Source organism: Eurosta solidaginis, chromosome 4 (assembly GCF_040869045.1).
Source record: "Eurosta solidaginis isolate ZX-2024a chromosome 4, ASM4086904v1, whole genome shotgun sequence".
Classification (NCBI taxonomy): domain Eukaryota; kingdom Metazoa; phylum Arthropoda; class Insecta; order Diptera; family Tephritidae; genus Eurosta; species Eurosta solidaginis.
The window spans coordinates 176,894,203-176,921,295 of NC_090322.1; the positions used below are offsets into that span (position 1 = coordinate 176,894,203).

At 40.9% G+C, this 27,093-nt stretch overlaps 2 protein-coding genes across 3 annotated transcripts in view; both read right to left on the reverse strand.

Annotated features, from left to right (window-relative positions):
• Window positions 1-305: 305 nt before the first annotated feature.
• LOC137250709 (ALX homeobox protein 1) overlaps window positions 306-27,093 on the reverse strand; it is a 28,018-nt gene continuing 1,230 nt past the window's right edge. The window contains exons 2-3 of the mRNA XM_067783968.1: window positions 1,030-1,144; window positions 306-970 (exon numbers count right to left, since the gene is read on the reverse strand). Of these exons, the coding sequence (XP_067640069.1) occupies window positions 408-970; window positions 1,030-1,144 (678 nt within the window). The 3' untranslated portion in view covers window positions 306-407. The remainder of the gene's footprint in view (window positions 971-1,029; window positions 1,145-27,093) is intronic.
• Window positions 7,349-27,093, reverse strand: part of LOC137250708 (uncharacterized) — a 201,602-nt gene continuing 181,857 nt past the window's right edge. Inside the window, exon 7 of one of the 2 annotated variants that reach the window (XR_010953051.1) lies at window positions 7,349-7,419. The gene's annotated coding sequence lies outside the window, so the exon portion shown is untranslated. The remainder of the gene's footprint in view (window positions 7,420-27,093) is intronic. The other variant, XR_010953050.1, reaches the window with a different exon arrangement.

The window sequence follows — 27,093 nt, forward strand, 5'->3', positions numbered from 1 at the left end:
CCGGCTTTTGTAGCTTATCGTTATGTAGACCTTGATGTTCAGTTCTCATTATAATTGGTCCGCCATAGTCGCCCCGGACTCATCGGATCCTAAAAATTTATGTTGTTCTTGTTGTAATAACAGAAAATGTTATCATTACCATATGCGACGCTACCCTGTAAATACTTCGTCTTGATTGCCTTCTCTTGTACTGTCAAATTCCGAGAAAGCAGATCTAGAAGGGCTATAAGAATAAGCATAGTGGAGAGAGTAGTTATCTATTGGGTTATGGAGAACTCATTAAATCTAGATCTAGACAGCTAAAGTCGAGTTAAGGTTAATCTTCAGGATAGTTCTAATTCAGTAGTTGCATATGTATGTATATAATTATTTTTGATTCATAATCATTCGTTAATTTAAATTAAATATTAATGCACTCCATTGGTTGTTGCTGTTGTTGTGGTACCAAGTGGTTGTTGTTGTTGTAAATGTTGTTTATTACTAGAGAAATCTATACAAGAGCCGGAAGTTAAATCAATTTCCTCCGAATCAGAATCATCCGTGCCATCATCTGATCCATGGTCCAAAGCATTAGCCATTGCATTCGGATCTACAGGTAATCCATTCATATTCATAAGTGGTGCCATATTACCCATATGTGATGCATGACTATGCTGTTGATCCTTGTACAATTTAAGCTCTGTATAAGTTTTTTCGCAGCCATTCATGTGTTTAGCGTCAGTTGAGTCATTTTTACGACTATTATCATCAAGTTTTTGTGATTGTTGTTGATGCTGCTGAAATGCTGGATGCATCATTGTAAAATCACTAGGCATAGATTGTCCATTGTTGGGGATTTGTATGGCTTCGGTTGATGTCGGCATATGACCATCTTTTGGTTGTGCTCCGCTTGTAAGATTTTCGGGGGAAGGATCTGTGGGTGAAGCGCAGTTCATTGTAGGTACGCCGGGTAATCTTGAAATGCGATCGCCTGTAGGAAGAGAGTTGGAAAATAATGCGAGTTTTAAGATTTTTGAAAATTTTGGGTACCTGCCGCTATAACTGTTGGTGTTCCCAAACTCAAACAACGCATCCGCCAGGCATCCTGCAATAATTGTAAGCGGGCCTGTTTGCGCCATTTTGCTCTGCGATTTTGAAACCATACCTGAAGAGAGACGGGAGTAGTCCATGTAAGAAAATGTTTTCTTTTGATACATATATATATATTTACTTAAATAAGCTAGGAAAAAAATAAAGCCTTGTAACCCACTAGAATGTGGAAGTGTCGGTTGCTATCCGAAAATGGTTGCGTACCAACCTTAAGAGTGGTGTTATTACTGCCATCTATTGAGGAATAGAATAAGAAGTTTGGTAAACGCAATCATTTAGTGTAAAAGTACGGCAACCTGCATTTAAGGTAACGAATGTGGCGAACAACCAATCAGGTATTCGCTTCTACTCTGTAAATACTGACGCTGCCCTCTGTAGGTAAAATTAGGTTAGGTCTTCCTAGTGATTAAGTAAATTCACTTGTAAAAATGTGATAATGTGGCAATGCCTTTTTCAGTAGAAAGACAGGATTATTAAATAAAGAGAAGTTTTAGCAAGCTTGCGCAAAACAGAATAGCTCCTGATATTTTATTTAATAAAACATTGGAAATTACAGCTCAGGTGTGGGTAGAATTTGCGTGCTACACAGCGCTACAAACGTAATAAAAATACATACATATATAATATTCGTGAGGAATTGATCAATGTTCTAAATGATGCTGGGGTGGAGTTTCCACACACAGCTACGGCAACGCAACTGCGGAGATTGCTGCAAAATGTGGTTGGAGCTGGTCAGGTCCCTTCCACTAGTATCCCAGTGGGCGCTGCCCCGAGTTTTCATATGAATTCTGATTCACCTGATGTAAATGATCGAAATACTGCCAACGACGCTTTTGTTTCTGGTGCTCAGGCCACTGCTGATGCTGCCGTGACTGATGTCCCCGTTACTGCCGATGCCATTACGTCCGCCGATACTGATGCCGCTGCTGAAACTGCTGACATTGCCGATGCCACCACTACTGCCGATATTGCTGCCGCTGCCGAAACTGCCGCTGTTGATACTCTAGTCATAACAAACATTGGCGCCGTCACTAACACTGAGGCCACCGTTGCTGGTACTGCTGCCCAAGTCGCCGCCACAATTGACGCCATTAACACCGTGCCTACCGGTTCGGCCAACAGGTACATTGAATCCGACACAAAACTGCTCAACGTAATCATCTCAGGGGTAAGAGAAGAAACCGAGGTTGACCCAAAAATTGCAATTTTGAAAAAAGAGAAAGAGCTTCTTGAACTCGAAAAATCCGTTGCTGATCTAAGGCGCCAATGCCAAGACACAAATACTGATAATGCCGTTGGCAACATTAGGTCTAATTTGTCGAAGCGCTTAACCTTCCCAGATATTGAACATACGATTACGAAATTCGATGGGGAGAATAAGACATACAATGTCCATGACTTTTTACGTAACTTTGAAAGGATAATGCAAATGGTGGGAGCTGACGAGCTTTTCAAGTTCACTTGTTTGTGCAACTCGATTTGTGGGGATGCAAAACTTTTGTTAAGCAGAGATATTTTGAACTACGCTGATCTAAAGGCGCTGCTGGTGAGAGAGTTCGGGCGTGTGGTGAGTCGTGCCGAAGTCTATAAGGCATTAGCGAATCACAAGTGGGACAGGAAGAGCAGTATGCGTCGGTACGTATTAGAATCACACGGTGTGATTATATTGATGAATTTGAGTAAATCAACTTTATAGTCGATGGGCTTCAGGACAATACACCAGAAGTTTATATACTACTGTATGCTAGAACAATGAAAGAGTTTAAAGATTCACTTGATTTGTATGAACGTCGCCTCTCGTCTCGTTCATCTAATCGAGAAGCCGCCAAGAAGCCTAAGTTGTCCAAGCCCATACCAACTAAAGGCGAAGCCGCAGTTCCTGAAACAAGATGCTTTAATTGCACCCGTATGGGGCACTTTCAAAGTAAATGCCCCTATGAGAATAGGCCGGATGGCAATTGTTTCCGCTGCTGGAAGATGGGTCACGATCACCGAAGCTGCACCTTTCCGAGAAAAGTACTAACACTGAAGAAAACAGTAGCCGCAGTCACCGCCAGTGGGGCCGAAGATATGGATGAGGAAACCTGCTGTCACATGTTAGGATCTATGAACATGGTAAGTGTCGCCTATCTCACCACAAAGATTAAGTGCAAAAAATTTATAGACTTTTCGTCTCTTTTCGATACCGGTAGTCCAATTAGCTTTGTTCGGAAGTCCGCAGTATCAATAGACGTTGACGGAACCCCCATACAATCAATTTATCGAGGTTTAGGAAGTTTTAAATTGTTAACTTTTGAAAAAATCAAAAAATTTAATATTCATTTGTGTTCACTTAAGTATGGCGGCATAGATCACCCAAATCAATTATATAATCATTTACTAGATGGCAAATCTTATTTTTGTGCGCTTGATCCAAATGGTGCATGTAGTCTTAAGTTTGCAGAGGGTTGTTCAGGATCACACAACAATGGATCCAATGATAAGTTGGTCGGTGAGATAAACCAATCACACGGGTATGATGTCTCAGGGGTCTCCTACTGACGGATTGTGCCAACTCGATATATTTCCATCTGAAGGTAGTTTCAATGAGCTGAGCGCATCTGTGTCCGAGGTAAAGATAAACAGCGCCCTTGGAAAAAAGAATATAGCACAATTAGAAAAAACATTAGTCGATAACTATGTGAACCCTACAGATGTTGATGTTCGTCCATATGATTATGAAATGAAAATTAGACTGGTCGACGACAAACCATTCCATTCAGTGCCAAGAAGGCTGTCCTATTATGAAAAAGCCGAACTGCGAAAAATAACAGATGAACTATTAAGAAAAAACATAATTAGGCCAAGCGAATCACCTTATGCCTCTGCGATCGTGTTAGTGAGGAAAAAGAGTGGCGAGATACGCAAGTGCGTTGACTATCGCCCGCTTAACAAATTAACGGCTCGTGACAATTTTCCGCTTCCGTTAATCGAAGATTGTCTCGGTTACTTGGGGGAAACATTTTTTTTTCAACTTTTGATCTGCGAAACAGTTTCTTTCATGTGAAAATGGCAGCCGACTCCATTAAATATACGTCTTTCGTAACACCGTATGGTCAATTCGAATACGTTCGTATGTCATTTGGCCTAAAGAAAGCGCCCGCAGTATTCCAGCGATATATTCACAACATTTTCAAAGATTGAGGGGTTAATTATGGTGTATATGGATAATATAATCGTAGCCACTGAAGATTTTGAAGCTCATATCGAGCTTGTGGGCAGAGTACTTAGGAGGATGAGAGAGAGGGGCTTAGAATTAAGGCTCGATAAATGTTTATTTGGGTTTAATAAACTCGATTATCTAGATTATGCCGTTAGTTCAGATGGCGTACGACCCAGTGACGCACATGTAGAAGCAATTCGAAAATATAGGCTGCCCAGGAATCTAAAGGAGCTTAAGACTTGCCTGGGACTCTTCTCTTACTTTAGGAAGTTTATTCAAAACTTTGCAAGGATCTCTGGCCCTTTGCAAAAGTTGACACGGGAAGCTATTAAGTTCGAGTGGTCAAAAGAATCTCTGCAGGCTTTCGAAGAGCTAAAAAACAAACTTTCGGCCGCACCAGTGCATATAGCAAGCACCCAAAGAAACAGACAGAATTGCACTGTGATGCGAGTTCGGCGGGCTTCGGCTCGGTTATGCTACAAAGGCAAACGGACAGCCGTCTGCATCCGGTTATGTATTTTTCAAAAGCTACTACGGCCGCAGAGGCGAGATACCATAGCTTTGAACTAGAGACCTTAGCCATCATATATGCACTACGTCGCTTCAGAGTCTATTTAGAGGGTATTCCGTTTAAGATAGTCACAGACTGCAATTCGCTTACGATGACCTTAAATAAAAAACAGCTTAACCCGCGGATAGCCAGATGGGCCCTAGAACTTGAAAATTATAATTACACAATCCTGCACAGAGGTGGAGTAAACATGGCGCATGTTGATGCACTTAGCCGATGCACCGAAGTTGGTACCGCCAACACGTCCGAATCACTTGTAGCCCTCGCTGGTGAGCCAAATATGTTGGCTGAACCATGCGAACTTGTATCAGCTATTGACGCCAATGAAGTTGACTTTTATATGCAAGCCTCACAATACCGAGATGATTCCATAAGAAAGTTACGGGAGAAACTAGAGCTGGGGTCTGTGTTGAACTATGAATTAGCGGATGGCCTTGTCTTTAGGAGAGAGGGGGAGGGTTACTTGCAGATGTTAGTTCCAAAATATATGGAAGACAATGTTATTAGGCTCATTCACGAGAAAATCGGTCACTTAGGCATTGACAAGACATCTGATCAAATAAAAAAACACTATTGGATACCCAAACTTAGGGATAAAGTTGAAAATTTCATTCGAAATTGTATCAAGTGCATTATGTATTCTGCCCCTGCTAATGTGAACAAGCGAAATCTGCATAATATTCAAAAAAAACATATACCGTTCGATACCATACATGTCGACCACTTTGGCCCATTGCCTTCCGTCAACTCAAAGCGGAAATATATCCTAGTGGTAATCGACGCATTTACTAAATGTGTCCGTCTATATCCGGTAAATTCCACAAGCACAAAAGAAGTCATAGCCTGTCTCGAGAAATACTTCAGCTACTATAGTAGACCGAAGAGGTTAATATCAGACCGCGGCTCTTGTTTTACTTCTCTCGAATTCAGCGCATACCTGTTAAAAAATAATGTATCTCATGTCAAAGTTGCCACCGCCTCGCCGCAAGCGAATGGTCAAGTAGAAAGAGTAAATAGGGTCATCAAAGCCGTTTTGAGCAAAATTACTGAGCCGATAAATCACGCCAACTGGTCAGTCATGTTAGGACAGGCTGAATATAGCTTAAATAATACCGTACACTCTACTACTGGGCACTCTCCAAGCGTGTTGCTGTTCGGAGTAGAACAGAGGGGCGCTGTAGTCGATAAGCTGACAGAACATATCGAGGACAAACAAGAAGTCAGCGAGACACCGAGTCTCGAGACAACTCGGGCATCAGCCCTAGCAGCTTTTGAGAGGTCACAAGAATACAACTTCAGGAACTTTTCCAAAATTAGTAAGCCACCTGAGACATACGCCGAAGGTGATTTCGTAGTAATACGTAATGTCGATACAACTGTCGGAACTAATAAAAAACTTATACCGAAATACAGGGGCCCGTATGTGATCCATAAAATATTACCACATGATCGGTATGTAATTAGAGACATTGAGAATTGCCAATTAACTCAGTTAACCTATGATGGTATTGTTGAAGCTTCGCGCATTAGAAGATGGTCAGCAGACAAAAAAGAGCTTGAATAGCCCTCAGCAACAACCAGGCGACACTTCACGCATGTATTAGGTTTAGCTAGAATAAGTACATAATAGCCGTGTTTTTTAACACGCGTATATCCGTTTACGCTTAAACTTTATATGGACTGCTAAGCGACAAACTTTAAATACACCTCTGAAATTGCTGCGCATAAATTTTGTCCTACTAAATTTCAATACGCATTATATATACACAGATGTAACTGAAATATGTGTCTTTGTTTCACCCTCTACACTAATTCTATGTATTCTATGTGTGTCCACAATTCATCGCAACTGATTCAGCTATATGTTATACCATATGGCCATCAGAGCGTTGTGTCTCCGCTTTTCGGTACACCCTGTTGCTGTAGCTAGTTGTTTAATCACAGCCGCTAGATGGGTCTCCTAAGCATTATCTAAGCGAGGATAGGCGTTTTTTTTTCCACGCGCAAACGAAACGTATAAATAAAATAAATGTAAGGCGCGATAACCTCCGAAGAGATCTAAGGCCGAGCTTCTCTTCCAATTTGCGTCGTGCTCCTCTTGATTTTTCCCTACAAATTGGCCGGACGGGACCTACATGTTTTATGCCGACTCCGAACGGCATCTGCAAGGCAGATGAGTTTTCACTGAGAGCTTTTCATGGCAGAAATACAATCGGAGCGCTTGCCAGACACTGCCGAGGGGCGACCCCGCTTAGAAAAATTTTCTTCTAATTGAAAAATCTTATTTCTAAAATTTTGATGTTGCTTTGCCCGGGAGTTGAACCCAGGGCATACGGTGTGATAGGCGGAGCACGCTACCATCACACCACGGTGGCCGCGAAACGTATACGCGTGTAAAAAAAAAAACACGGCTAATATGCAAATAGAAAAACTCATAAATAATCGAGTCGATTATAGTCAGGTTGGCCGAAGCTGTAACCCACTGAAATGTGGAAGTGTCGGTTGCTATCCGAAAATGGTTGCGTACCAACCTTAAGAGTGGTGTTATTACTGCCATCTATTGGGGAATAGAATAAGAAGTTCGGTAAACGCAATCATTTAGTGTAAAAGTACGGCAACCTGCATTTAAGGTAACGAATGTGTCGAACAACCAATCAGGTGTTCGCTTCTACTCTGTAAATACTGACGCTGCCCTCTGTAGGCAAAATTAGGTTGGGTCTTCCTAGTGATTAAGTAAATTCACTTGTAAAAATGTGATAATGTGGCAATGCCTTTTTCAGTAGAAAGAAAGGATTATTAAATAAAGAGAAGTTTTAGCAAGCTTGCGCAACACAGAATAGCTCCTGATATTTTATTTAATAAAACATTGGAAATTACAGCCTTAATAGTTTTCAAACTAGACACAAACTACAATCATCTTGTTTAGAAACCGAAAAGAAACACAACAAATCATCAAAATAAGTTATCGAATGAAGAGCTGGACCCTTGCTAGCCGCACATATGCCCACAGCGCTTTGGTTTGAGCTTTGGGCTGCGTCTATTTCAGAACCACCTACGACGTAACCAGATAAGAACGCGTCCAAAAGGTCTACAAAGGAGGCCAATTGCAATTTCATAGCATATCGCGATGTTAAAAGTGTCAGTTGAAAGCAATGTATGGGGTAGTAATTAGAACTTTTGTTGTTGAAGCAGTGCTTCGCCCCATCCAATAGGCGCGTCCATTCACAAATTTTCTTCAATATCCTCTAACGGGAGTTGTTGTTGTAGCAGTGCTTTGCCCCATCCAATAGGCGCGACCATTCACAAATCGTCATCTATATCCTCTACCGGGAATCCAAGGAAACTAGCAGTTTCAACAGGGGTCTACCAGAGCGATAGTGGTGTTAGAGGCGTTGGTTCCACATTACAATTAAAGAGATGGTTGGTGTCATGTGGGGACACATTGCAAACAGGACCTAAATTATGTATGTCGTGGTTTATTATGAATAGGTAAGAGTTTAACCTATAACAGTATCCAAATCGAAATTGAGATAGAGTGACGCGCGTCTCCCTAGGGAGAGTGCGTTCCTCTTCTGCGATTTCAGGGCTTTTTTCTTTAATAACGAGATTCGCCGGGCTTGGCATAGGGGTTCGACGCCTGTTTGTGGATATCACTGGGGACCTTTTTTTAATGTATAAGGCTGTGTTCTCAGGTTTCGTGTTTCCTCATAATGCTTTCGGAGATGACTTCTTAAGCCCCTGGGAGGTATGGTTTTCTCAATCAGATATCTGTTGGGATGCCCAGGTTTCTGGGTATTGAAGATGCTTTTTCAGCATTTCATTTCTCTCCCAAATGGGAATAGTCTCGCCTCATTGTGTAGGTGGTGTTCTTGGCTTGCCTGTATTTTTTCCAGTGAGTAACCTTTTGGTTTGCCGGCCAATTGCTTTGTAAATGGTAATGAGCTTTTCTTTGTCTTTACCCCAAATGCTTCCGGCAACAGATTTGAGGATTTTATTACGGCTCTGGATTTTAGGTACAATTGCGGTTGCTGGCTCGCCAAAATGTAGATCCTGAACGAACGTCACACTCAGTATTTTTGAGTGTAAGTCAGTCGGTAGCGTAATGCCATCGACGTGGAGGGCTTTTGATTCAAACCTCAATTTATCTCTGTGTTGATGGCGTTTAGCCTGGTGCTAATTCTATTTAGTTTTCGAAAGCCATGCTGATGGTTAGCAAGGCGCAAATTAGCGGTGAAATAGAGGAACGGAATTGCTTCGAGTGTATTGGTTATTGGTGCCAGGAGGGATATCGGACGATAAGATTCTCCTACGTTAGCCGGTTTCTCAGGCCTCAGTAGTGATACCACCCTTGCCCTTTTCCATTTTTCGGAGCTGATGAACGTGGACATTAATTACTGCTCTTATCTCACCATATATGTACACGCATACAGCTACGAGATTTAAACTCATTACTCTTTTGGGGAATAGAAACAAAATCCGCTTCGTGAATTCGATTTGTGAAATATTCCATTGCATTATCTAGTTCAACTGAAGTTTTAATTGAAATATTCAGTTCTAAATTTTTAGTTAATCAGTCTTAGAAAATGCTTTTGAGTATTACTGCTTAATGCGTGATAAGAGATTAGTTCTGACTACTTCTAGTAATTGGGCTGGGATACCGTTGTACAGGGCGAAATCTAATAAATCTGGAATTTTCGTTGGATAACTCTGCCAATATGTAGGCTACACAGGCGACAAAGTTTTAAAATTATAGTTTAACAACACATTTATAAAGCTCCATTCCTTTTGCGTTAGAAGTACGTGAGCCCCACCAAGGGTGCTTCCCGTTAAAATCGCCACCCACTAAAAATCTAGGTCCTAAAGAGTTTAACAAGTTTTTATATTCAGGAGTTTTGATAGTATGCCGTGGAGGTGAATACAATGCATACATTTTTAGGTCGGCATTGTTTGCTTTTATTTTGATAGAGACCTCATATTGAGCAGCGTGCTTGTTAACTCTATTTGCATAGTTAGTAGCTGCTCTATTTTTATACCTTTCATGAAAATTAAACGCTATATTAACTTTATCACGAATCTCAAAATTGTAAGTCCTTAAAGGAAAATAATAATTAATAAGTATGAATCAGGAGGAGGAGCTGAGTTGATTTAGCCATGTCCGTCTGTCCGCCTGTCTGTTTGTATGCAAAACAGTACCTCAATTTTTGAGATATTTTATATTAAGGTGTCCGATTCGACATTTATCGGAACGGGCCGGATCGGACCACTATAGCATATATCCCACATACAACCGATTTTTCAGAAAAGAGGATTTTTGTCATATCTTCCTCAATTCGTATGCTTTCGTATATTGCACTTATTGTTGTCAGCCCGGCTGGTTGATGTCCTCGTCAAAGCAAAATCTGACATCACCGCCATCCAAGAAATGCGTTGGACGAAGCAAGGAAGAAAGAAGATCAAAAATTGTAACATCTATTGGAGTGGCCATACGAATAAGCGCAGTTTCAGCGTCGGATTCGTGGTGGGAGAGAGACTTTGTCGCCAAGTGCTGGCGTTCACGCCTGTTGACGAGCGTCTCGCCGCTATCCGAATAAAAGCGAAATTTTTTAATATATCATTATCTGTGCCCATGCGCCGACAGAGGAGAAAGACGATGAGGTGAATCCCCCAGCGGGTTAGGGGGTCAGAATATACCTGCAATAGGTATGCCTGTCGTAAGAGGCGACTAAAATACCAGATTCAAGGGGCTGTGTAGCGCAACCCTGCAGGTTGCCAGCGCAATACATAGCTTCTCCAAACCCAATTGTCAACCTCACCTATCCGCGGCGAATCCTGTTTCACTAACAGACGAGGCTCTGGCGACCCTAAGCTCCTTATGGAACTTGGGGTTGGGGAGGGAGGGGATGGCCTGAAGGTTTAATGTGGCCACATAAATCGTTCCCGAGATGGTCGGGCCAGCACCTTAATGGTGATGCGGTACCGGAGCGTACCGGATCTGTATCCGGCAAAGGACCATCACATCGATAACACTCCCCAAAGCCTTCGGGGAGCAACCATATCGCTACAACAACAACAACAACAACGATGAGGTGAAAGACACTTTTTATGAGCAATTAGAACGCACATACGAGCGCTGCCCCCGTCATGATATAAAAGTCGTGCTTGGCGACTTTAACGCCAGGGTGGGCAAATAAGGTGTTTTTGGCCCTACAGTCGGAAAGTTCAGCCTACACAATGAAACTTCTCCTAACGGAATGAGGCTGATTGACTTTGCCGGTGCTCGAAGCATGGTCATATCCAGCACGAAGTTCATGCATAAAAAGATACATCAAGCTACATGACTGTCTCCTGATCGAAATACTCGCAATCAGATCGATCACGTCGTGATAGACGGACGGCATGCCTCCAGTGTTTTAGATGTGCGCACAATCCGAGGACATAACATCGACTCGGACCATTATCTCGTTGCAGCCAAAATAAGCACCCGCCTCAACGCGGCTGAAACCAAGGAACAAAAAAACACAAGGAAATCTAGACGTCGAAAAGCTTCAATCACAACAGACTGCCAATGATTTCGCAACTCGACTCTCACACCTGCTCTCTGAGAGCACAACTCATCCTGAAGGAATACAGGAGCAGTGGGAGCATATCTCCAAAGCACTTCCTACTGCCGCCGAGGAAAAAATTGGTTACCGGCGACCACGAAAAAACAACTGGTACGATGAAGAATGCCGCGTTGCAACCGAAAGAAAAGACGCTGCCTACAGGGATACGTTAAAAGCGAGCGCGGCAAGAGGAGTGTGTCAACGCTATCGTGAGTTGAAAAGGGAAGCGAGACGCCTTTTCAGGAAGAAAAAAGCAGAAGCAGAAAGGCGTGAGTGCGAGGAGCTTGAGCTGCTAGCCACCAGCAATAACGCCCGAAAATTCTACCAAAAAATACGGCGACAGACGGAAGGTTTTAAGACCGGGGCAAACTCCTGTAGGAATGAAAACGGCGACCTTGTAACTGATGTCCAGAGAGTGCTTAGATTATGGAGGGAATACTTCTCTGCTCTCCTAAATGGAGGCAGCAATTCACCGCGCAGAGATGAAGAACCCGATCCCGCAATCGATGATGATGGAATATATGTCCCCCCGCCCGATCGTGACGAAGTTAGAATAGCAATAACCAGTTTGAAAAACAACAAGGCCGTGGGCGCTGATGGATTACCTGCGGAGCTATTCAAGTACGGCGGCGAAGAGTTGGTAAGGCGCATGCAGCAGCTTCTTAGCAAAATATGGGCGGATGAGTGCATGCCCGACGGTTGGAATCTAAGTGTTCTTTGCCCAGTCCACAAGAAGGGGGATACTGCAAAATGCACCAACTATCGTGGAATCAGCCTTCTTAATATCGCATATAAGGTCCTTTCAAGTGTATTGTGCGAAAGATTGAAGCCCACCGTGAACCGGCTGATTGGACCTTATCAGTGCGGCTTCAGACCTGGTAAATCTACCATCGACCAGATTTTCACAATGCGCCAAATCTTGGAAAAAACCCGTGAAAAGAGAATCGACACACATCACCTCTTCGTCGACTTTAAAACCGCCTTCGACAGCACGAAAAGGAGCTGCGTATATGCCGCTATGTCTGAATTTTGTTTCCCCGCAAAACTTATACGGCTGTGCAAAATGACGTTGAGCACCACCATCAGCTCAATCAGAATTGGGAAGGACCTCTCCGAGCCGTTCGAAACTAAACGAGGTTTCAGACAGGGTGACCCCCTATCGTGCGATTTCTTTAATTTGATGCTGGAGAAAATTATACTAGCTGCAGAACTTAACCGCACTGGAACAATATACTATAAAAGCGTGCAATTACTGGCATATGCTGATGACATTGATATCATCGACCTAAACACCCGCGCTGTTAGTTCTGCTTACTCCAAACTGGAAAAAGAAGCGATAAAGATGGGTTTGATGGTGAATGAGGACAAAACGAAGTACCTGCTGTCATCCAGCAAAGAGTCAGCGCATACGCGCCTTGGCAACCACGCTACTGTTGGCAGCCATAATTTCGAAATAGTAAAAGACTTCGTTTATTTGGGAACCAGCATCAACATTAGCAACAACATCAGCACTGAAATACAGCGAAGAATCAATCTTGCCAATAAATGCTACTTTGGACTAGGTAGGCAATTGAAAAGTAAAGTCCTATCTCGGCGAACGAAAATCATACTCTACAAGTCACTTATCGTACCCGTCCTGCTATATGGGGCAGAAGCATGGACCATGACAACAGCAGATGAAGCGGCTTTGGGAGTGTTCGAGAGAAAAGTTCTTCGAAAGATTTATGGACCTCTACGCGTTGGCGATGGCGATTACCGAAGAAGATTTAATGATGAGCTGTACGAGCTATACGCAGACATCAACATAGTCCAGCGAATTAAAACGCAGCGGCTATGCTGGCTAGGCCATGTTATGCGAATGAAAGATGATGCTCCGGCCAAGAAAGTGTTTCTATCGGAACCCGCCTATGGAAGCAGAGGTAGAGGGCGGCCCCACTCCGTTGGAAGGACCAGGTGGAAAACGATTTAAACTCCCTTGGTGTGACCAATTGGCGCCGGTTGGCGGAGCGAAGGAGCGACTGGCGCGCCTTGTTGGACGGCCATAACCGTTTAGACGGTTAAGTGCCAATTAAGTAAGTAAGTTGTCTGAAAAAATTGATGAGATCGGTCGCATATATAGCACATATTCCCCAAACCGATTGTTCAGATAACAAGCTTTTCTTAATTACTGCCCCATTTTAACAGCTAGATGCTTCACATTTCACCGAATGCTTGCGTATAGAGCATTCTTTGTTGTATGAAAAAATTATATAGATCGGTTGTATATATAATATATATCCCATACGACCGATTGTTCAGAGAAGAAACTTTTTGTAATTTCTGTCCCATTTTAGTAGGTAGAAGCTTCAAATTTCAACAAATGTGTACGTTTACGTCAAATTTATAATAAGTGATTCATTGTCATAGCAATTTCGTGCAGACCACAAAAAACGTAAAACTTTACATCCTCACACAAATTACCTACCTCTATTTATTTTATATTTATCTTAAAAACCGCTTAGGTATGTACATCTGTTCACTATATATTTATTATCTTACGAATGGTATACGATTATTGTTCAGCCCTTCATGAACGTATGAAGCCACAGTCGAAGACAGTCCCGTCCTTACTTGTTTCTCTTGTGTTTTCGCCATTATTTTCATAGTTACCTTTTAAAACGTTTGAATATAACTGTTATTGTTGTTGTGTATATTGTTGTTTCTATGTTATGCAAACTCACATATTCCACTTAACAAAGGAAACCTTGAAATAAAATATTTTCTAAATAAGTTTGTGAGTTTTGCACGATTTACGAGCTTTTCTAGTCATTTGTAAGTTTTCATAAGTTGCTCTTATATAAATGACTTGTGAAGGATCTCTGAAGTTCTTGTCCATTCTTTTTATACTTAAAAGTTTTATATATTTGGTTTCAATTTATTTCAGTTAAGATGGGATTTTAATTGATACCGATTTTTATAATAATAACAGTTCATAACAAGTCCAAAGTTTTTTCTGAGGGCATCATTTCATTGCACCAGATGTACAGAACTCCTGTGTGTAAATGAAAATGGCTGCCCTGGGGCCCGGAAGGTTTTTGGGGACCCGGCAAGGCAAAGCAGTTTTGACAGTACTCTAAATAGGATTTCATAGATACATACATATTTTGTTGCTACAAAAAATTGTTTTAAAATTGAAAACCACTAAACCAAAATCATAAGCATCCAATCAAATACCATGGGGCATAGTCATAGTCGAAATAAAATGTGATTTTAAGTTAGATAAACGTTTTTATTTTTATAAGCGCTATCTGTCAAAAATGCTTCAACGAACTTAAAATCACATTTTATTTCGATTATAACTATGCCCCTATCGGTTCGGTCGTATTGCTTTTTCATTTTTGTAAAAGCCAGCGACATCTGTAAATACAGGCTGATAATAAACTAGAGCGTTAATTTGACAAATGGCATCGAGATATCTACGTAATCTAATAGATGAAATCATTCATTTCAAAGCCATCCACTTAGCAATTAGCGGAAACTCTTCTATTCTCTCTTTCTATTAACATTCTTTCTTATATTTTCTGAGCGTTTCAAAACCCAACTGCGTTCATCAAACAAACTATGTAGTGGAATACACTTACGTTTAACGATGCGACTTGTCGAGAATTTAACTAACGATATTTTACTTACGATAATATTTGCTCTATTCTCTAAGTCTTAACAAGATCGCGTCACCGCTAGGTTAAAACTTCTCCTTTCAAAAATTTTCATTCAGTTATGAATTTTAAAAACAAACTGTAACATACATTTAGGAGTCGTTAAAATAAAGATATTGTACGAATTTACTTGCAAATCCTCTTATTTGTTCTTCTGCTAAGTTCGAATCACTAAACTGTTGAATAAATAACTCCAATATTGAATAATGGAAAAATGGCCTTTATTAATGTACTTCACAATAACACTTATACTTTGCAACGAATAGTTTGCTTAATAACCAAACTGATTGATAGCTCAAATGAAACTCTACTATTGCCCGACAGATTGCGTGCTTAATCAATAACTGCTTGATAGCTCAAATCAAACTGAATTCCAGCGCCTCTACATTTGCTGCCTTTTATACTCTCTGATTTCAACGTTCGCATCTTCTAGGCGCGTCCATTTCCAGAATCTACTAGTTGCCATCAGCTCTCAAATTTCTCAGCTGCAACTACAATTGCACGATTTTATAGCTTCTCTCATTGCATACTTTCAGGAGTATCTCAGATATATGCATGTGTTTGTGCATTGATTCTCCGCTGCTCGTATACGTACATGGTACATATGTGTAGACGCAATTATTGTTTCGTTTATGTAGATACATAATGATTGATCTATGGATGTGCATGATATCACTGTTTAGCATCGGCTTAGAGATAGCAGCACCCCTTAGTTTTGCTAATATTCGTAACAATATTTTATAAAAATAAAATATAGTGGTATATTTATCAACTACCACACATACGTCCTATTCGATTTGACTGAAATTTGGTATACAAATTTGCCTATATTAGTATTTACGATCCTTTTTCCGGGAAGTAGACCAGAGATGGACTGGGACTGGGATTAGGACTAGGACTGAGACTCGAAGTGGGACTGGCAATAAGGCATGAAGAAGAGTGAGAAGAACTTGAGAGAAGAGAAAAGAGAGGAGACTGAGAAAGAGATATAATGAGACGAAGATGGAGATAGATGAAGCGAAAAAGACAGAGGAGGAGTGAATAAAAGGATTAGGAAAAAGTAAAGAGGGGGGGGGGGGCAGATTTAGATGGAAAAAGCTTATTAAAATGTAAGCAGATATACCAAATTTAGGGCAGAACAACGTCTGCCGGGTCTGCTAGTAATTGATAATTGTAAGAGTGGGCTAGTGTCCACCCTTCTTTTTGAAAATGTGTTTGACACTTCGTTAGGCCATGATGACCAATCATCTGATACTAAAGCGAATATGACTAGTACATGTGATAAATGAAGAAGTATCTACGATGCATCGAAGTAGTTTTTCACAAAGTGTAAATGCTATCAATTTACTGCAGTAGTAGTAGATGCTACACTCAGAGAAAAACGCAGTTCTAAAATCCAGCACCACCGGACTCAATTCAAACTTTACATGTTGTTACTTTTTTGTTCTTGAAAAACGAACGACCTGTTCTTAAAACAACAACCTTGTTCTTGAACTGACACCATTTTCTTGAAAAGAGGTTGTTCTTAAAATATGAACAAATGTTCTATTAATGAGAACGATATTCTTAAATTAAGTTCAACAAAAAAGAAACGGTAAAATTCGTGTGCAATACAATGTTAAATACAACATTTGTCACACGCTATTAAGCAGTTGAAGTGGCCCAGCGGTTTGCGGTTGCTATCGTTTGACGCGAGTTCGATCACCGTCAAACTCTGAAATTTTTTAAAACAATTTTTTATCTTCCATTTTTTAACTCTTATTTTTCGTTTAGTTCCATTCACATATGCATAGGTAAATCTCAAACTTGTTATGAAATTTTTTAAATATATATTCATATTGCATCATCAAATAAGAAGAATTTCTCAATAAGAGAAATATATGAAAAAATGCATATTATGCATTTTTCTTACTCTTTTGGATTTAAATAATAATTTTTTGTCATTAATAAAAAATATTAAAAAAAGAAATGGGTACTAATTGAAAAAATTACCTCCCCACTCCCACCAATGGTCAAGCACGAACCGTTCTTGAATTGAGACCGAAAACTGTTAAATTGACCACAAACCGTTCTTGAAGCGTGAGAACGAAAAATCTTAAATCAAGCCCAAGTAGTGCTTGAAATGAGCACAGAAGGTTTGCACATCAATACCAAACTGGTCATAAAATACTAACGGTGTGTTTGGAAAAACTGTTCTTAAAACAAGCCCATCGGTCACGAGTTAAGAAAAAACGTACTTAACAGACTTTTGTCAACGAATGTTCTTAATTTTAAACTTGTTTCGTTCGTTTTAGAACGATTCTTCCTTTGAGTATACAGCGATTGAGCTTTTCTATCAGATGTGTTGGCCAGGTTGTAATCACAGCCCTAAATTGTGTTGCAGGAATTCAATGGTGCTCAGAACAGGTTGTTCACATCCCCTAATACTTGTATTAAGATTGTGGAATTGTATCATTTATCTGGTACCGCACTCTTGGAGAACCGCTCGTGTAGCTTTCCTACCAAAGGCGGGGAAGATCGGTCACGTGTATCCCAAAGACCCAAGATCCCATAGACCCATTAGCTTACCATCATTTCTGCTCAATACCTTTGAGAGGCTGATAGATGTGTACATAAAGTCCAACGTGGATGAAAAGCTGCTCTCCACAACACAGCATGCGTACACCAAAGACAAGTCGGTAGACACCGCATTGCATAGGGTGGAAATAAGCATCGAGAAATCCCTGGAATATAAGGAATATGCTCTAGGAGTCTTCTTGGACATTGCCGGGGCTTTCAATAATGTTTCTAAATGGGCGATTATGGATGGTCTTAATTACATTAAAGTACATTCAGCCTTAACCAGATGGATCGGCTGCATGTTAAATTGCAGGAAGATTACATCACAATGGGGATTGTACGAGGTCACGAAATCAGTGGACAGGGGCACGCCGCAGGGAGGGGTGCTATCACCTCTGCTGTGGACGATGGTCATCAACCAACAGCTCAGGCGATTCGATGAGGGACCCGTAAAACTTACAGCTTACGCAGATGACGTTGCAATTGTCATAAGTGGAGGGTGCCTTGTAACGATTAGTTCTTTGATGGATCGCGCGCTTCGGGATATTCATACCTGGGCATTTAATGTCGGGTTGAAAGTCAATGCGGTGAAGACGGATATGGTCTCGTTTACAAAGAGGTACAAGGTCCCAAATTGGATCAGGCCTAAGTTAGGAGGGGTGACCTTACAGGAGAAACCTTGCACAAAATATCTAGGCATCATCCTAGGCAGTAAGCTGTCATGGAAGCTCAACGTGGAGGAGAGGGCGAAGAAAGCCTCAACGGCACTTTATGCATGTAAAAGAATGCTGGGGTGCACCCTCTCTCTCTCATTAGGTTTCTGCAGCGATTGTAAGCACTATTATATACTATGGAGTTCTTGTTTGGTGGAAAGCCACACAAAAAACAACATACCTCGAAAAATTAGAGGGGGTATGCAGACTATCGATGCTTAACATTACGGGAGCCCTGAAAACAGCCCCGACGGCTGCACTGTATGCCATTCTGCACATTCCACCTGTATACCTGGTAGCAAAGAACATAGCATTAGCAACTGCAACCAGGCTCGGTGCCTCGGGGCAGCTTGAGCGCCGACCATATGGCCATAGTAGTATAGCGTCATCAATCACAATACGAACAGACTACCTGATTCCCTATCTGCGCTTCGAGGGAAATCTGAAGGCCACAATAGAGGTGGACGGTTGGCGCAAGGGTGCGCAAATGGCGGACGAGGCGATACATGTGTACACAGATGATTCCAAAGTAGTGGAAGGAGTAGGGTCTGCGGTATACTGTGCTGATCCGGAAATAAGCAGATCCTCCATTACTGTAGCGTTTTCAAAGCGGAAATATTAGCCGTAACCAAAGCAGTAGAAACCCTGGAAGAGAATAGCTTAAGTTGCAACCGTGTTAACTTTTATTTTGACAGTCAAGCAGCGATTAAGGCAATAATCTCACATAGCACAGCATCTAAATGCGTATTAGAGTGTAAGCAGTCTTTGGAGAGAATCGGAACAGGGAGAAGCATACATCTATATTGGGTCCCAGGGCATATGGGAATAGATGGGAATTAAAAAGCGGATGAACTAGCTAAGAAGGGCGCATCCCTTGAAGCTTGCTCCGTAGACGTCCCAATTAGATTGCGCGAGATTAAGCGAAGGAGAGAGGTGCATATGATCGACCAAGCAGGAAAGGCGTGGGTTCAAGCGCGGGGCTATAAAGTGTCGGAAGATTATGTGTAGGTCTTACAACCTTAGACTAACAAAGTTGCTTCTATCATTAAAAAGAGAGGACTGTAGACTCATGACGTGTATTCTGACTGGACACTGCCTTCTGGCGTCACATGCATTTAAATTAGGCTTGGTCAGTGATAGCAGATGTAGGAAGTGCGGGTTGGAGGAGGAAACGATCGAGCACGTTCTATGCTCGTGGCAAGTGGCTTAAGTCCTAGGAAGCTTCTAGTATTTGCAAAGAGGACGGAGTTATTTTATAACATACATAGGTCCTGGTTTTCGATATGGTTTTTCAGTTTGGTCGTTAAAACAAACTTCTGGTAACACTACGGACTCAATCAGTCTATGTGAGGTCCTCATGGACCGGCCAGTTCAACCTAACCTAACCTAACCTATCATTTATCTGACACAGAACATGTGCAACGAAATACTTGTGCGTAGAATAGAATCGTAGTGGAATTCAAGGTGTAGTTGCCTTACAACCGTATGCCATTCTCCTTAAAATGGCGGAAGCTTGATAGACTCCATATCATACCAAGGTAAAAACTTGTGATTGAAACATCCAATTAGAAGCTATGTTGGCACCAATGATTCGGCTAAGAAGCTTGAGTCATCCACTGCCAGGTACTCACGTTAAGCATATATCGTAATATGTCAGCCCACTTAAGTTGTAAGTGTTGTTGCTCAAAATTTAGTGCACTGCTCCCAACTGTGGTTTTGTAGCGATGTTCGATGGAAAATTACCAGCTCGGAAACAGAAACTAATTACGTGTACCTTTTGTACATTTCATTAAAAACACATTTATTTATACAAGTGTCAACTTAATAACGCAATTAAACTTAGCAAATACATGTGGGCAAGTCTATGGTAACGGACGGACACAAGCATTTCCAGCTGCATAAAAAGCAACATGAGCAGCGGCCTGAGCGGATATTACAATATTAAGGCAAAAATTATGGGTACCTCAAAAATGGTAGTACATATATATGACTATATATAATGAGGCTCGGAGCGACAAGAAAGAGAAGTAATTTTTAATGCTTGTGAAAGTATGCAACAGTTAACGAAGCTAAGGGGAAATTTTACGTTCCTTAAATAAGACACAGAAGATAAAATAAAGACCCAATGCCCGTAGATTTTCGAAATCTGAAATTTCTTTTTAAAACGCTGGATATAAGCTCAAGTACGGTTACGTACGCGACCTTTTTTTCTCAGCGAATAACACTATATGACATTGAAAATTATTATTAGGTCTAGTAGAGTTAACAAAATGTGCATACGTGGAATTTCGAATACGCCCTCAAAGTCCGGGCTAAGGGGCCAAAATTCCCTTTTCGTAAGCGGAGACGTATACTTGTATATAAATTTCCGTTAATTCTTCGATAAATTTTAGGTCATTCAATAGAGTGCGTTCTTGTGCTTTTAACGATTAGCAAATATTAGTAATATAGAAGAAATAGAACAAAAGTACAAAGTAAATCAAAACCAGTAAAAAGTAAACCATATATAATTTTGCGTTCCAAAAATTTACGAATATAATAAATCCATTGAACTTTGTATTCTGACTGGACACTGCCTTCTGGCGTCACATGCATTTAAATTAGGCTTGGTCAGTGATAGCGGATGTAGGAAGTGCGAGTTGGAGGAGGAAACGATCGAGCACGTTCTATGCTCGTGGCAAGTGGCTTAAGTCCTAGGAAGCTTCTAGTATTTGCTAAGAGGACGGAGTTATTTTATAACATAGGTCTTGGTTTTCGATAGGGTTTTTCAGTTTGGTCGTTAAAACAAACTTCTGGTAACACTACGGACTGAATCAATCTATGTGAGGTCCTCATGGACCGGCCAGTTCAACCTAACCTAACCTAACATATCATTTATCTGACACAGAACATGTGCAGCGAAATACTTGTGCGTAGAATAGAATCGTAGTGGAATTCAAGGTGTAGTTGCTTTACAACCGTATGCCATTGTCCTTAATATGGCGGGAGATTGATAGACTCCATATCATACCAAAGTAAAAACTTGTGATTGAAACATCCAATTAGAAGCTAAGTTGTCACCAATGATTCGGCTAAGAAGTGTTGAGGAAGGCAACATGGATACAATAGTTAGGCCACTGATCATGCAATTAGATCCGTGTCTGACACCGTGGGCTTGATTCATCCACTGCCAGGTACTCACTTTAAGCATATATCGTAATATGTCAGCCCACTTAAGTTGTAAGTGTTGTTGCTCAAAATTTAGTGCACTGCTCTCAACTGTGGTTTTGTAGCGGTGTTCGATGGAAAATTACCAGCTCGGAAACAGAAACTAATTACGTGTACCTTTTGTACTTTTCATTAAAAACACATTTATTTATACACGTGTCAACTTAATAACGCAATTAAACTTTGCAAATACATGTGGGCAAGTCCATGGTAACGGACGCGACATTAGCAAGCATTTCCTGCATAAAAAACAACATGAGCAGCGGCCTGAGCGGATATTACAATATTAAGGCAAAAATTATGGGTAGCTCAAAAATGGTAGTACATATATATGAAAAGAAAGAGAAGTAATTTTTTAATGCTTGTGAAAGTATGCAACACTTAACGAAGCTAAGGGGAAATTTTACGTTCCTTAAATGAGACATACATACATACATGTAAGGCGCGATAACCTCCGAAGAGATCTAAGACCGAGCTTCTCTTCCAATTTGCGTCGTGCTCCTCTTGATTTTCCCTACAAATTGGCCGGACGGGACCTACATGATTTTATGCCGACTCCGAACGGCATCTGCAAGGCAGATGAGTTTTCACTGAGAGCTTTTCATGGCAGAAATACACCCGGAGCGCTTGCCAAACACTGCCGAGGGGCGACCCCGCTTAGAAAAATTGTCTTCTAATTGAAAAACCTTATTTCTAAAATTTTTGATGTTACTTTGCCCGGGGTTTGAACCCAGGGCATCCGGTGTGGTAGGCGGAGCACGCTACCATCACACCACGGTGGTCGCCTTAAATGAGACACATAAGATAAAATAAAGATCCAATGCCCGTAGATTTTCGAAATCTGAAATTTCTTTTTAAAACGCTGGATATAAGCTCAAGTACGGTTACGTACGCGACATTTTTTCTCAGCGAATAAAACTATATGACATAACAGTTTATACACTGCTGAAAGCGCAAAATGCCCTCTTTCTGACGACATATAAATTTGTTCGTTGTCTAAGCAGAAATAAAGTTATTAGAAAAAAGTCAGACCACTTTTGATTTTCGGTTCGTAATGGACCTTATTTGGGATTTGCCCATACATATGCAAACAAACAATTGCGAGGAAATTTCCGTTTGAAAAAGTATAGCCAAATATTTTGTCATTTTTCGTTTCGCTAGAATGTCAATAAATACATTTAATTTGTTATTTTCATAGAACAAAATGCGTTTGTTCAGCTAATTAAAATAAACGTAAACAAAGTAAGGGTGCCTAAGTTTGGGGCTAACCGAATATTATATACTCAGCGTGAGTTTGAATTGTAAGTTCATTGCAGATAAATTACTTTTTCAAATTTTGTTACGACGGATTTATTATTTTTTGAGGCTCTAGAAATGTTTTATAATGCTTGATCGGAATAGGGGCTTGGCACCGCCCATTAAAAAACGACCCTTTTAAAAATCTTTTATGTAAAAGTGTTCGAACTTTTTAACCGATCCCGTCCAGTTTTCCTAGATATATTTCCTGCTACAAGGAAAATATATCTACCCAATCTTATTACGATCCGTTAATTTTTTTTCGAGTTATGTCTCCCGAAACATAGAAAATTGCTTGGTCATAATAGGGGCGGTGCCACGCCCATTTCAAAAATAAGAAAATTTTTCCTTTTGCTTGTTATAATTCCCCTTGGGAAATGAAACACCATATATTTTCATCCTCAGCATTTTGATATATGGAAGTCTATATTTATATCGATTCGTTTATGCCGTAACGATCAACCGTTATGTTACCAAAGTTAATACAATCTGTGTGCAAAGCACGCAAAGTATAATAAGTTTAACCTTGAATAGCTTTAACTTAAATTTAGGTGTAATTTTGTTATTTCAAATTCGTGGAATCTTATTTTTTTTTACACGACTCAATTTGGTATAAATAGCGCCCTAAAAATGTATCTCGGTGTACTGTATACTTAAAACGTGATAGAACAAGTTTTAAACTAAAAATAAAATAAAATGAATCTACGAAATCATTTCGGGTTGCTGTTTTTCCTGCTTAGCTGCGTTTGGGCACATAGGAATGCCCAATTTCGCATTATAGGAGGCCATTATATACGTATAGAGAGCAGCGCACATTCTGTGGCAATATTTGTTAATAATAACTACTATCTTTGCGTTGGTTCCATAGTCAATTTTAAATCGGTTCTTACAGCTGCGCATTGCGTAAAAAATGAAATTGCGAGTACTCTCGTCGTTCTAGCTGGCGTAACCAATATACGTAAAATAAACACAGGAATAGGGCAACAACGGAATGTGGAGGATTTACATTATGATTGTGATTATGATCCACAAACACAATTTATGGATATAGCTATTGTTAAAGTGGATATACCCTTTGAACCGAATCTTACAGTAGAAATAATACCACTTTGCGATGTCCCATTAGAACCAGGGTCATGGATGCAAATTAGTGGATGGGGTTCGTTACGTATAAACAGTGAAACTAGTTCTCATCTTCTCAAAACTAAATGCGTTGAAATAGCAGACAAGCAACAAAGTATGAATACATATGTGAATTTGGCAACACCGCAATATTTTGCAGAAACAATCATGTATGCTGGACATTGTGGAGAAGATATGAGTTCTGGAGATTCTGGAGCAGCAGGCGTCGTGAAGGGACAACTTTGTGCGGTAGCACAAGGTGCTTGTAGAAACCCCAATTTGCCGGCTTTATATACAGATGTAACACATCCAAGAGTTCGAGACTTTATAAAGAAATGGATGTAACTGACTTACCTGCTAAATGTTTTCATTGAGGTAGTAGCTGGTGTTTTTTTTAGGCGAGATGTGCATAAAATGTTTTCTATACATTTTCGTGGGGTATTTGTGTTAATTTTTCGACTGTATTTAATTAATCAATTAATTCCTTTTCCAAAAATCACAGTTGCACAAGGTGCCTACACGGTAGTGATGTGCCGAGTTAAGCTGTAGAAGTACTCAGAACTCGAATATGCAAAGTTTAGTATTCGGATACACGGACTCGAATCCTGTACTCGAGTACTCATAGAATCCAAAAGCGGAGTACTCATAGGAGCCAAAAGCGGATCGCGATTTAGGTTAGGTTGAACTGGCCGGTCCATGAGGACCTCACATAGACAGAATAAGTGCGTAGTGTTACCAGAAGTTTGTTTTAACGACCAAACTGAAAAAAACTATCAAAAACCAGGACCTATGTTATAAAATTACTCCGTCCTCTTGGCAAATACTAGAAGCTTCCTAGGACTTAAGCCACTTGCTGCTTCTAGATCTAACAGCTGTATCACTCCTAATAGCTGGAGCCTTAGCCTGCCAAGCGCAGGGTACGAGCACAGAACATGCTCGATCTTTTCCTCCTCCAGCCCGCACTTCCTACATCTCCTATCACTGACAAGCCAAATTTAAAGGCATGTGACGCCAGAAGGCAGTGTCCAGTCACAATACCCGTCATGAGCCTCTCTTTTTAATGAGAGCTTTGTTAGTCTAAGGTTGTAAGACCTACACATAATCTTAGACACTTTACAGCCCCGCGCTTGAACCCACGCCTTTCCTGCTTGGTCGGTCGTATGCACCTCTCACCTTCGCTTAATCTCGCCCAGTCTAATTGGGACGTCTACGCAGCAAGCTTCAAAGGGTGCGCCCTTTGTAGCTAGTTCATCCGCTTTTTCATTCCCATTTATTCCCATATGCCCTGGGACCCAATATAAATGTATGCCTCTCCCTGTCCCGATTCTCTCCAGAGACTGCTTACACTCTAACACTCAATGCTAAAAGGATAAAAAAGCAGCGAATTAAATATAATTTCAAAAAAACCGTATTATATTCGAAATGCCATGCACAGTAATCCAGAGCATCTAAAAAGTAGTTGAGTGCTAAATTTCGAGCGGAATCCCTACATACATGATAGGGGTTTTAAGTTTGATCGCTAAACAAACTTCTAGTAACACTATGGACTCATTCAGTTAATGTGAGCTCCTCACGGACCAGCCAGTTCAACCTAACCTAACCTTCACTTAGCCACACATCAGCATGGCGTCCGCAATATGCATAGCACTTCCACCGCACTAAACGCCATAAACACCTAGATAAATTACGAACTTTATGAACAGCCAAAACCCCTTCATAGGACGGTGCTCATGGCACTTGACCTCTCAAAAGCTTTTAACACAGTCAAACACGGCACATTATTCCAAGGCTCCAAGGTTTAACCCCTTCCCATTTGTCCAAAAGATAGACCGAAAACTATCTAAATGGTCGGCAAGCGTTGGTTAAATTTAGGGCCGGCGCCTCAATACTCGGAAGAATTATGCAGGGATGCCACGGGGTGGTGTCTTTTCTCCAAAGTGGCCATTTGAACATTTTTTGCAAATAAAACTCATCAAATTTTACTAATAGCATGTAAAGCGGTTTAAAATGGTTGTTTTGAAGTTATTCTCGAGACAATAGCTGTAATCTATTGCAAGCGACTTTGAAAAGAATGCTGGACAGGTTATGGAGACATTTTACAAAATACCCTCAAAAATGTCCTCTTGCTAAATGCTAGAAGTTTCTAGGACCTATGCTACTTCCTGCTTCTTAGCCGGGCGTACGCAGGACACGAGTACAAGACGTGCTCGATCATTTCCTCCGACAACTTGCGATTCCTACAGCTTCTAAGCTATTTTAAAAGTATCTAACGCTAGAAGGCAGTGTTCAGTCAGAATAGCTATTATTAGCCTACAGATCATGTGCAACTCTCGGCTTCTTTTAAACTCGCTCAACCTGACTGGGACTTCTACGGTACAAGCTTCGAGGGATGCACCCTTTTTAACTAGCTTATACGCCTTTTAATTTCCATCTATTTCGATAATCTCGGGGACTCAATATAGATGCTTATCCTGATACTTTCTAGGGATTATCCCCAACAAATTTTTAGATATTGTACTAAACGATATTATCGCTATTTGACTGTTATTGTCAAAGTTGACGCGGCTGCACTTTAAGCTGTTTCCGTAAAGTCTCTCTACAAAAAACACTACAGTGATCTGGCAGCTTGTAGCATCTGTTTTTCACTTCCTCCAGAATTTCTACTGCCTTCTTCACTGCTATAATTTCCACCCAAAAAAAGACGCTGCATCTGGAAGCCTGTGGGATCTACTTATTTCTGGATCGACGCAGTAAACAGCAGACCCGACCCCTTCCAATGGTTTGGAACCATCCGTATACAAATGAATAGTATTTTCTGCCATTTCTGCACCCTGGCACCATCTCTCTGGCTCAATTGCGGCCCCAAGATCTCTTTCGAAACTTCGGCACGGGACCATATATTTCTTTTGCCCGATATTAGATGGCGCCTTAAGCCTTGTTGCAGTTGCTAACGCGATATTTTTGGCCATTAGGTCTGCAGGCGAGATGTGCAACATGGCGTGCAGCGCTGCTGTCGGGATAGTTTTTAGGGCTGCCG